This window comes from Mixophyes fleayi, chromosome 7 (genome assembly GCF_038048845.1).
Source record: "Mixophyes fleayi isolate aMixFle1 chromosome 7, aMixFle1.hap1, whole genome shotgun sequence".
Classification (NCBI taxonomy): domain Eukaryota; kingdom Metazoa; phylum Chordata; class Amphibia; order Anura; family Limnodynastidae; genus Mixophyes; species Mixophyes fleayi.
The window spans coordinates 10482011-10495240 of record NC_134408.1 but is presented as its reverse complement, the minus strand read 5'-3'; the positions used below and the strand labels follow the sequence as shown (position 1 = coordinate 10495240).

Here is a 13230-nt window from a genome sequence, read left to right as displayed (position 1 = left end):
ATGTAAATTTTTCGCCCACTCACCCATCACTAGTAATGGTCCTGTACTTCTCTCTATTGGTGTCTCCAGGCTGGGATGTTCCACTCTGCAGATGATGTCTGATCCTTGGTCTCTCAGTGACGGAGTGATCACCAGTCTGGCTGTACAGCAGTATGTGTTATCAGGCTGTCTCTGGGACTGGGTGACTGACATCTTATAGGTCTCACAATCAGATATAGGATTATATATCTGTCCTCCTGCCTCCTTCTTATACCAGCTCACACTCAGAACATCAGGGAAATACCTGGAGATGTTGTACTGGAGTGTAGTCTTTTTCCCCATTATTACATGAGGTATGGGGACTTCCTGAATTTCTGGACGCCATGCCAAACCTATAAATAAAATTATAAATATTAAATTATGTAGTATATAAAGATTTGTACGTATGTAAGAATTGGTTGTACAGAGACCTGCAACTTTACCCACTTTATAATCAGCTGTTTTCTCCTGTATCTATTACAACGATCAGCCCATATCGGCTGATATATATATATATATATATATATATATATATATATATATATATATATATATATATATATATATATATATCCCAGTGTATGATATATTATCCATAACCATAAGCCATTCATCAATCCAAATGGTTTTTTTTTGTAACTAGGCCAAGTTGTTATTTATTTTGCTGGACAGCAATTAGCATTAAAATGGGACCCTATTACTAAGGTCTTTTGATATTTATGTATGTTTTATATTTTAATATGTGAAATACAATATGTGTTTAATTATAGAAAGTTTTCTGTGTTGCCCAAATTAATTTCATATGTGACGACTAATGGGTCATTTTAAATGTATTCTTATCACAAATTATCCCTTCTGGAAAATACAGATACTGAGCAATGGCACTAATGATTAGTGATGAGCAAATCACAACCATGTGGACTCTGATACTTATTTGATCTGGGGGAATGTGAGCTCTTTATAGGCGATTGGTGATGTATCAAAAACTGGAACCACCTTAATGAGACTCACGCTAGTTTTGAACCAACAACATCTGTTGAAGTGCAGCTGTTGCACTAAACCTGTTTTTCATCTCTATTCCTGATAGCTATTGATTAAACAGAAGTAAAACAGAAGTATTTACAGGTAATACACCGGTCACATGTGGTCAGCAGACTGATGTAAATAATATAGATTTAGATATAGAGAGTGAATGGACATCCAGAAAAGGACATTTCTTGCTCTTACCGAGGTCTCTCCCAGACAGGACTCTTGATTCTGGTTTATCCATAGATTTATGTTTCCAGGTCACACACACTTTAGTGCTGGGATCCATAAATAGATGTCCTGGGACTGTACACTGACTGTATACAGTATATATATTATCAGTATTTTCCTTCCATTCCTCTGTGAATGGCAGCTGAGTTTGGCCTTTGGTCCAATTGAGTGTAAGTTGTTTGGGATAAATATTGTGTAGGTCCAGAGAGCACAACACATCCCCAGAGTTACACAGAGATGTTCTTACATCACCTGGGACTGGTTTTGCTAGAAGAAAATTTTTAATATATAAAATAAGTATGAAGGTAAAAATACACATATTGTAATACAGCAACGCGCGCAAAGTTATATTTGCTATTTATAGACATTCAAGATTTATGGAATAACAAAACCGCTTTACTACAGAAAAATATTATTTTTTATAATTTGGCCATTATTTATATCTAAGGAGAAATATATAGATTTTACTTACGTAGTGACATATTTATATCTTTTTTTTTATAAAACAAAGTTTTCACTGGTCACTGACAATTGATAAAAATAATAAAGGCTGAACTGCATTGACTAGGAGAGATAACGGATGGAGCTCTAATGTGTCAGGGTTTTCTCTGGCAAGTCATGTCATTGCTACTGGAAATGTTTAGTATGAGATTTAAATATTTCTAAATCTTACACATTTAATCCTTTATACACTTTATATATAGCTAATGATAAACAACTTCAGTAAATGGAGTTTAATAATAGTTTACCATGTATAGACTTTGGCTGGAATTTCCTTATCTTGGTTTTCCCGTTGGATATAATTTTGCAGGTAAGATCAGTCCCTACATGTTTTGACACGGACGGTATAAGTGTCATTAAACTGGTTACATGAAATAGTCCTTCTTTGTCTGACTTCTCTGTCTCTGTAGTAAGGAAATACCCAGAAGTCATCAGAGCTTCTGGTTCCCTCAGTGACTTTTCTCCAGCATTGGATATTATGACTTGTTTCCCGTCCCTCTCTGTCACCGTCCATATCACATTAACATCATCAGGACAATGAGACGCTGAACAATAAAGAGTGATCTTTTCCCCGTGTGTCCACAAATTAGGTCCATTTATTTTACCAACAATGAATATCTGATGATCATCTGAAACAAGACACAAGGTATAGAAAATAGTAATATACTCAGCAGACTTAATGAACAAAACAACATATTAGTTACCTATCAACACCACATATACAAATAATAATGGATTGGGGGCAAAAAATTTTATTTTTTTACAGAGCAGCAGTGGAGTGACAGGTAATCACTGAACAATGTATGTTAAAATGTGCTACATGGTTCATTTCTGAAAATGTAAAGCTTGAAGTTTAGTGGCTCTTTAAAATAACTTATATACATATAGGCTAGAGCGTACCAAGGACAAGTGTATGATTTACACAGGGGATTCCATTTTTTCCTTTCACCAAAATGTCCATATTCCAAACTCTACTTATGATATATACAGTAAAAATATTACAGAGGTAACTTACAAAGAGGAAAATGGCCAGAGAGCAGTGCAAATATAGGTTTAGAGCCTCCATGCACCGAGATTTCCACAAGTGTACCAATATCTCTGCCAAAGCACATGAATTTGCAGAGGAAGATGAAAGCATTTGTGCGGTTTAAGAAGTTTGTACAGAATGGGTGGAGGAGTTGAGCAGGGTCATCCATCAGCATCCTTTATTTATATAGCCCCACTAATACCAGAGCGCTCTACAGAGAATGCACTCACATCAGTCCCAGACCTAAGAGAGCTTACAGTCTAAATTCCCTAATACACACACACACACACACACACACACACACACACACACACAAGAGTCAATTTGATTGCAGCCAATTAACCTACTAGTATGTTGTTGAATTGTGGGAGAAAACCCGGAGCGACCCGGAGAAAACCCATGCAAACATGGGGAGAACATACAAACTCCACACATGGCCATGGTCAGAAATCAAACTCCTTACCCTAGTGCTGTGGGGCAGAAGTACTAACCACTAAGCCACTGTGCTGCCCATTCTATGAGGAGACTTGTATCTAGGCTAGAATGTGCCATATCTCCCAGAGTGTATTCCTCTCACGCCAAGTCTTAAACTAGTAAGTTAGTGACTCTGGTTTTATTTACTATTTTATTTCTGAAACTTACTTGTGCAACTTATTTTATATGTCTTGTTTTTAACTGTTTTGTACTTAAGCCTTGGAAACATTTTTCAAATTAAATATATTTAATATAGCATATTCTCCTTGATTCTTTGTGAAATTACGAAGCCAAATGAGGCTTATGCTACATGTACATGTGATTTAAATGTGCAATATTAATAAGTGGTTTTGGTGAACACAAGGACTCCATAGTAAATCCTTTGTGGTGGCAGAAAAGGTGTATTTCTTGGTAAGTGATCAAGGTAACTCCAGCCACGGACAGCTGTTTCAGATTGCTGTATCTGAGGAAGACTGGGCGTTTGTGACAAACAGTTTGCATGCAATAATAGGCTAAACTGAACCATATTTTAAAGGAAAACTAAATAGTTTCATTGTAGTTTTGTTTATTGAAAGTAAAACTAGTAGTAGTAGTAACCAGAATCCCTAAGTGGCAGGAGGTTGGACTTTGATGTGATATGTACACTTTGTATTGTGGCTCTCTTCAGATCTTTCCGCCTTTTCACACACCTAGTTTATCTTCCAGTTTGTGGAGTCATCCTGCGACTGGTTACAGAATGTGAAATCTTTGATGTAAATTGGATGCATCATCTAAATGGACCAAAGCAAAACCAGTTGTCACGAAATTCGCAGGTGATATTAGGATCCCCTAAATCTGCTTGATTTGACACAACTCAACCCAAGGGTGCCGGGTCTAACGGAACAGGTGGTCTTTACCAGGAGCCCCCTGGAAGGTGGTATGGTCTTAGCAGCCCCTGTCCCGCAGGTCGCAGTCCCTTGAGAGAGTACCAGGCAGATCAGTTTGGGAGAGCAGAGAACAGAGAGAATAGTAGCTATACACTAGTAGGTAACTCAGAGTAGATAACAACTGAGTCACTGGAACATCGTGGAAATTCAATTAGTGGTCTGCAGACAGGAGATCCTGAACTGTAGCTGGACACTAGAGAGATAACTCACTGGAAAAGCATGGAATTCAATGTGGTCTACGGACAGGAGAGACTGAACTGCAGCTGGACATGGACACTAGAGAAGTAACTTAGAATAGGTAGGCAACGAAGTCACTGGAACAGCATGGAATTCAATGTGGCATCTGCAGACAGGATTCCAGGAGCAGAGAGAGAAAGAGCCAGGTCCTACCACTTGCAGGGAAGTGAGCACAAAGAACAGGCACCTGACAGCTAAATCAGGTGCTTTAAATGTCCCTCCAATAGATTTGGGTCAATGAGGGATGAGTGGGAGGTCTTAAAAGGAAGAACAGGTCAGCGCAGACCTGAAAGCAAAATGGCGCCCGCATTCAGGAGGATGCGACCGCAATCGCCGAGACATCTGCCTGCCGCAGGGAAGCAAGACCGCCGGTTCCCGCTTGCGGGGGCCGGCGTGTGACAGCGGTGCGCATAGATTATGAAATAGCCATTTGTATCTCATAAAATTGAACAAGCATACTACACCTCCCTACTCCACCAAGCTTTCCTTAGGTTCGGTTGATTTTCAGCGACTAGTACTACTAGTTCAGCTAGACCAAGTGAGATACTCACTGTGTCACCAGCACACCAAAGTGGTGTCTCCAGGTTGAAGGAGGGTAACATGGCCACCCCATTCTCCTTCAATCGCATTGGACACTAGCGCTGATTTTTTCTGGGCTTTAAAATACCAACATTAACTTGCTTAAAGAACTATTCTACTGAGGTCTATTGCAACCTATAAGCCAAAGTCTGCTTCAGCAGATTGAAGTGAGACTTCAGAGACACAGCCTTGCAGCATTGACATTTTAAATGTTTGAACCATAAAGAGTTCAACTGCAAACAAGGCCCTTAATCTTTAAATCTGCCACCAATACTTACTTCCATGGCTTTATCACAAGGTTCTAGAACAAACTCCTGAATTTGGTGAGGTTTGGATAGAGAGCCATGGGAAAAAGCCCTGGAACGTCAGCAGGTGGAACTCAATCTACAATGGTTTTGGATGAAACTGAACAGCAACATTAGAAGTAACTAATGGCATATAGCATAAGGTAACTCAACTGAAAGGAAGATAATGATTTGTAGGAAGATAGCAAAGAAAAATCAATATCACATGCATGCTTAAAAGTTACTAATCTTGCTATTTAAAGAAAACAAATCTTCTATCTGTGATTGTTGCTTTAATTTGTTATTACAATTATTACTTTCATGATCTCTTTCCATTTTTCTACAGCATAGAATTGGATGATAAACCTAGATAGTAACATTAATCTCACCTTTCTGTGGGATTGTAGCCTTCAGGTCAGTGGTCCCATCTACTGGTGTCTGGAGAGAATGCTCTGTTGGGCTCTTTTCTTGAGACAATGGAGAAGTGTTCTTTATGCCTGCCCAATAGATCACAAATAAAAATCACAATATTGTACTGATAAAAATTTGAAATAAAAATGTATAATTTGTTGTTGCATACTGAATATTGTGTGACCTTATCACAATGCCAATTCTTTTCTTACCAATACTTTTAGAAATGGGGGAATCCAAGGTTTCATGCTCCACTGTGGCCTGTAGAACACTCCACTTATCTAGATCAATTGTGGTTTTACTCAGGTCACAAATACTCATCACCTGGTAACTTCCATCTTCATTGTCTTTACATGTGAGAGTAGAGATTAGAGGTTCACTCTCTTCCGTAGATGCCTGAACAGACAATTTCCATAAGACTGTAGTTTTTTGTGGGTAGATGCCATTCACAGCCAGAGAGTAGATGCCCTCACCAGTGCAGACAATGTCCTTCACCACTGGTAAACCTGAGAACATGTGGAACAAGAACGATACAGTTACAATGATACTGTGATATGAAAGGATCTGCCTGAAGTATCCAAAAACTATATTTCAAATAGCATGTGCATGTTTACAATTACTAGGTATGTGTGTGTTCTTCCTCTATTACTAGATCTTGTGTGTTCAATTCTTAGCTTCTTGTATGCTCATTGATCCCATTCCTTCCTACAGTAGTCTTTTATCATTTATTTAAAAGTGCTCTAATACACAGAGATGGGAAAGCATTGGAAAGGGACCTATTAGGTTAGTGTAATGCCAGTCTAAAGGATAGTATAACTCTGCAATATTTCATATATTCTAAATCTCCCTCTAAAACTACATCTTTCGCTTTGGGTGGATTTTTTAAAAAAATCTTTTAAACTATTATTTAATAGTTTCAATGTCCAATCTTGTGAATATTAGTCATAAAGCATGGCGGCATGTAACAATTTTATTTTGATGGAGAGGAAAGGAAATACTTATTTACACTATACTATATCCTAGAACTTGAATTGACAGTCGTGTATAAATCTGAACACTGTATTTTACTTTCGTGTTTAATATAGTGCATGAAAACTCACATTTTAGGGTTCCAATTTCTCTTATGTGGCTCAAATTTGCTACTCATTCACACTGCTCAAGAACTTGTTCAAATTCTTGAACAGTTTTCCAATTTAGCATAGAGGCTGACATCTCACATACTTTGCAGTACAGTCCTAACATATTGTCTATGAGAAGACAAATCTGGAGAGAAGATTAGGAAGTCTTTTAAGTAGACAAGAGGATACCGAAGGTCTCGAAAGATTTCAATAACAGCATTTTGAAAAATGTTCACTGTATGAACAGAGAGGCATCATGTGATACTCCTAATGTCCATGTGTGTAAGACTGTTCTAAGAATAAAATATTTTCAAGGCCCTCAAAAGAATAAGCAATAGCCTCCTCTGCAGACTTTGCTGAACTACAGAATAATGGGGAGTACCACCAACTAGTTAGGAGGCTATATAATACCTATATAGATCAATTGATGCCAGACCTCCTACCTGTGCTGCAAGCTGGAAAAACTAGGGTGTATAGGGTGTACCTACAAAAGCCCAGTTACTATGGAATCTAAGGGGTATATTTACTAAACTGTGGGTTTCAAAATGTGTAGATGTTACCTATAGCAACTAATCAGATCCTAGTCATCATTTTATTGGTACATTCTACAAAATGATAGCTAGAATGTGATTGTTTGATATAGGCAACATCTCCATTTTTTCAAACCCGCAGTTTAGTAAATACAGCGCTAAATCAAGTGACACGTACAAAAATGTAGGTAAATAATGAATTAGAGATGAACTTGGGACATATTCCTATGTATCCAAATGCCCAGATATTTAATCCAGACTGCTCATTGAAGTAAACTAGTAGAATGGGTCATAAAAGCTTGGAATTCACCAACCAACAATCAGAAAAATAAAACATTTAGCCTAATCAACCTGAGCCCTTAATACATCCCATGTTTATCCCACGTGTCCCAACAATGTCAAGGGCTGCCGTGAGGTATGATCAAAGGTCCTGCAGATATACATTGTTGTCAGTGTATAATGAAACACGCTCCCGCAGCGCACCCATCTGGAGGTCCAAAATGGTTGTATCACACCAGAAAAGCATTGCGGGAGGCTCCATCACCAATGAAAATAAGGTGAATGATTGGGGGTAACCGTGACATGTCCCTCATAGAAATTGGGCAGTATTGTTTTACCTCTAGCTGTTGGTAATATAATGGAAATTATAAAAATAACTTGACCCAACACATTTAAAGACTTTTCCTATTATGTATAATTTTCTGCAGCACTACACAAGAAAACACAAAACAGTACATTAGCAGTGGCCACCCAGGCACAGTACATCATGTCCCCATGTTTTTAGAGAATCACCTTTTATACAGAGCGGTCCGGTGCTTTTTTCTGTGGCTCTCTCTAAACTGGGATGTTCCACTCTGCAGATAAACTCTGCTCCTTCCTCTGTGTTGATGGACGGTTTGAACTTTAAACACGTCTTATATGTAAATGTGTTATCTTTCTGCTTCTCTGGTTTGATCTCTGAAATACTATATTTATCACTAAGAACCAATGGGAACAGTTCCTGGCCATGTCTCTCCTTCTTCAGCCACCTCACATTCAGCACATCAGGGAATACATTAGACACCTCACACCTCAATGTAGCTGTGCTGCCGATAAGAAGATTGGGAACTGGAATATCTTGTACTTCTGGCTTCCAAGGAAACTCTAAGAGGATAACGATAAATAAAATTACTAATCATGACAAATAAAAAGGAAGATTATATTTAAAATAACTATGATTTGATGTGGAAAAATATTATAAGGTTTTCCCAGTAAATATTTTGGAACATTTGCAAAACCATGAAAAAAGGCATATGTAACAAACTTTCCCTTAAGACTGTTTCATGTGCTCTCTTCATCTTTGCCTTATTTCTTGCATGGGTCCAGAAGTGAGCATTGTTCTAGAGGTGCACACACCTAGCTGTTCCATAGGACCCTGATCCTAGAAGGCAGATAATGTACTATTGGACCAGATAGTGTGAGTCGTAACACTGAAGGGAATAGCCTTACATCAGTGGAAAATACCTTGAGAGTGAATTTGTGTATTCAGCGCAATATTGGCATTTTCAGAGGATGTTCTACCCTTTCTATATCCTGAGGGAAGGACAAAGAGACAGGACACCTGAAAAGGGCTCTGAGAGACATTTTAATTGGTAGGGTGTAATGCTAACTGCTATGGGTGCAGAATGAGATGGATGAAAGGATGGGAAGACTATGTCCTGATTTAGGTCACAAGTGAAACCAACATGAACTGAATACAGTACCTCCTTATTCTGGTGAAAAAATGTCAGCATCTCAAGAAGTCTATTATAGTTGGACTTGAATGGTGGCGCTAGAGAGGTGGCAGGAGGAAATCACGTAAGCCATTACAGGTCACTGCATCAGGAACAGCTATGATTTTGTTTTGGAGTAACATGATATTGGTGAATCAATCATGGGCTGTGGTGCCCATATGACTAAAGAGTCCACCAAGAAGGGCAAAACATTGAGAGTAGTTTAGTGATTGAAGACATTTTTCCTTATGACTTACATTTGGCATTCACAATGTCATCGAACTCCTTGTTAGTGGGAAAAACCATACTGGTATTATCTGATGTTTAAAGATAACACTATCATTGTTGAAGGAAGACAATTTTTCTTTTACATTTAGGGTCGCAAAAGACTCTTTGATTAGATTGTCAATGACCTCCACAGAGAGTTTGAATGTGGCTTTCTGATTGGAAACAATTTAAGGAGGCCAGGAGGGGACCGCAGTCTTGCATAGAGCTTCATCGTCACTCTGGGTGACTCATCTTGGAGAGGTTGTGAAGACCAAGCAGTGAAAGCAGTATTGCTAGTGCCCAGGCTGGTTTGCATAATCTTGGATCTAGATCAGATTGGATAAGGACCAAGCAGTGGTCAAAACAGGCCTGAAATAAGCACACGGGGTGTATAGCAGCTCACTCTGACAGATAGCCTTCATTTACAGTAGTAGCAGGCATAATAAATGATCCAGGCTTGAAAAGCGTTCACACAGGAGTGTTCCTCTCTTGGGTCACACATGAGTGTTCCTCTCTTGGGTCACACAGGAGTGTTCCTCTCTTGGGTCACACAGGAGTGTTCCTCTCTTGGGTCACACAGGAGTGTTCCTCTCTTGGGTCACACAGGAGTGTTCCTCTCTTGGGTCACACAGGAGTGTTCCTCTATTGGGTCACACAGGAGTGTTCCTCTCTTGGGTCACACAGGAGTGTTCCTCTATTGGGTCAGACAGGTTGCACTCACTTGGGAACACGGCATCAATAGGTGATTTCCAAAGGGTATTTGGGTGTACTCCAGAACAGAAGATGGGGAATAATATCAAATAGTTCCTATTACCTCCCCTTTTAAATACCTTATCTACAGTCACATTCCCTTACATTTCTTTTGGTTTTTCACTAGTTTCCAATTATTGAGTTCTGTTTATTTTTCCATATTAATTTAGTACCTCATTTGGGATTGTACTTAATTTATTCTTGTTTACAGTTCAATATTGTTATAAGTTTTCTTTGGACCATGGCAGATTTCTATAACATATGTGACAACATTTTACAAATTTTACAAATAAAGTATTTAACAAAAAACTGAAGCAAAAAGCCAGTGGAGCAGAAGCTTTTCCTTAACACATGGCTGAAATAATGGAACTATCCTGAGGAGCAGAAAGCACTCTGCTACAGGCATTAAATATAATGGCCCAATATGTAGGTGGTTTAGATTGACTCATCTTGATTAAAACATTTAGCTCCCATGGCTCAATAATTAGCACAAATAAGACTGCTATAACAGCTGCGATATTCTCTGACATCTAATCCATACTACACTGCAGAATGTAAAGTCTACTGCACCTTTATGTAGATGAAAGTCTACAGAGTGTGAAAAGTTCCTGGGAAATGTATGTGGTTAAATCATGGACTTTCATTTGAGTTTTCTTTATTTTAAATAGTATTTGCAGCACTTTATGTCAAGCATTTGAAACTCACTGAATCTTGGGGTTACTGTTGTCAAATAATATTATTTAAAATCACACCAATTGAAACATTGTCAATAAAGTTTAGAGCTCAGTATTATTTTTACCTTTATCCAGAACTGACACCTGTCTGGACTCCCAGCCCTCCATAGACTCATGTTTCCAAGAGACGATCACTGTCGACTTTGGATCTTTGAAAAAATTTCCAGGTATTTTATATTCACTGTGAACATTACAAGTTCCATCTGTATTTGTTAATACTTCCTTTGAATTCAATGTTTCAGTGTCGTTCCACTTAATTTGGATTTGTTTAGGGTAAATTCCATCTATGTCCAATAAACACAGCACCTCTCCCAGATCAGTCAGAGATAATCTCATGGGATTCACCACTTTGGGCTTTGCTAGAAGACAATAAGAATTGTTTAAGAGGACAATGTAGCAATCTTTGCAGTTTACAAATTTACATGTTACAGTTACAAATTTATATATAACACTTCTTATCACATGACAGAAGAAGGAAACATACTCATGGAGGTTTGTAGAGCCACGTGTGGCCAGTTACATGAGCTGCATTCACAAGATGGATCTCAAAATCGTGAACTATTGTTCACTTTGAAGACTACAGTATTATCAAAACTAACTGTATTAATGTCAAACACCAAACAAACAAAGAAAGCATTAAACTGAATCCGGGGTCTGTCTTTGAAGTTAGTACATGGAATAGTGAACTTTTCAAGAACAATGCAGGAATGAAGCTCTACCTTTGTCAGCATTTGATTACTATATGTAATTGGGAAACTTAATTCAATTTTATTACACTATATATTTGATTTTTCCCTTTCGTGTGTGCCATCAATATGAATCTTTTCCTAAATACTGAACTGGGCTGGGACAAACGTCAATATCTTTATCTGTATTCAACAGAATCGTAATCAGCATCTTTATCTGTAATTGTAATCCATGGGAAATAAAAATGAAAAAACATGAAACACAGCAAACTGTCCATTAGGAGTCCAGACGTAGATTGACAGAAGAGTGAATTGACCAGAAGTGTCATTAGCTGCTCAGACAATCTCAAGAAGCTTCCCACAATGGCCACTTGTGATTTGCTGATGGTGATGGGAGTCACGGGGACTAGCTGCTTTGATCACACATCATTAGAGTAACAGAGTATCCAATATTGCGGAAAAAGACAATTAACTATGCTGTAGAGTTCATTTCAAGTGAACTTGTATTTTAAGCCAATGGGTTAAGGGCCTTGGTAACCTATAATTATTTTAATAACAATCTATTGGATACTGCAAAAACATATTTATACAAGTGTTGTTAATATATGTATAAATTCCTGTAGATAATAAATACACGTATATACAGTATATATAATTAAACACAGATGGAGCATGGCTTTGCTCCGACAAAGGGTACAGTCTGTGCTGGACTTCCCAAACTCTGTGGCAATAACCCTGACCCTTCTTTTTATCTCACTGGTACTGGGATGTGGTTAAGTGTATATATAAATACGAATAACAATAAACCTCCATGTGTTTGCCCATTCCTTTATTTCATTGATGTAATAAATTTCCTACTAAGAATGAAATGATCAACAGCAAATTGGTAAAATAAACTAAAAGGAAACTAGTCAGAACACACCTGTAGTCAATGTGAAGACAAGAAATCTATTGAGTATCGTACAATCCAGATGAGCACAAAGTTGTAATGGAAGCCAAGGCGACCCGAGGCTCTACAGGTAATAGGTGCATGATTTCAATCACATCTTTGCAGCTTCATAAATTACATTTGGTTATACGTCATCTTTGTTTGAGTTACATATAACACCAATTCAACAATTACTTCAACTCTTTCTAAAAGTGATGACATAAAAAAGGGAAAATATAATACTCACCAAAAAGATGTTTACGTTGGAATGTTTTTTCCTTGGTTCTCCCCCCAGAGACAATCTTGCAGCCCACAGTGATTTTTTTATGTTTAGAAATAGAAGGTGTGAAGCTCAGGGAGGTGGTGACGTCCAGAAGACCCTCTATGTCTGACACGTCAGTCCTCTCTCTAAGAGCCAGGTATCCAGGGGACTGAGGACCATCTCTTCTCATGTCCTCTCCTGTTGGTATCTCACAGACAGTTCCATCTTTCTCTGTCACAAACCACGTCACCTTGGTGTCCTCCGTACAGTATAAGGCTGCACAGTATAAAGTGACCTTTTCCCCATCATACCACGTCTGGGGACCCTGGACGTTGTTAACAATGAAGTCCTGAACATCTGTAAAATAGTTAAAGTTAAAAAAAACACTAGTATAAAACATTGGAGGGATACATTTTAAATCGGGTCTATTTGAAGAAAACATGTAGATGTTAGGTGATTACAGCTCTACATAAAACTGTGTTTTATATGA

General features: G+C 38.2%; 1 protein-coding gene across 3 annotated transcripts in view; it reads right to left on the bottom strand.

Moving 5' to 3' along the window:
• LOC142097314 (uncharacterized) overlaps window positions 1–13230 on the bottom strand; it is a 46753-nt gene that overhangs the window by 15263 nt on the left and 18260 nt on the right. For all 3 annotated transcript variants that reach the window (XM_075179048.1, XM_075179047.1, XM_075179049.1), the window contains 8 exons: window positions 12726–13097; window positions 10930–11223; window positions 8155–8505; window positions 5927–6220; window positions 5693–5800; window positions 2025–2405; window positions 1246–1542; window positions 24–371 (listed from right to left, as the gene is read on the bottom strand). In XM_075179048.1, the coding sequence (XP_075035149.1) occupies window positions 24–371; window positions 1246–1542; window positions 2025–2405; window positions 5693–5800; window positions 5927–6220; window positions 8155–8505; window positions 10930–11223; window positions 12726–13097 (2445 nt within the window). The remainder of the gene's footprint in view (window positions 1–23; window positions 372–1245; window positions 1543–2024; window positions 2406–5692; window positions 5801–5926; window positions 6221–8154; window positions 8506–10929; window positions 11224–12725; window positions 13098–13230) is intronic.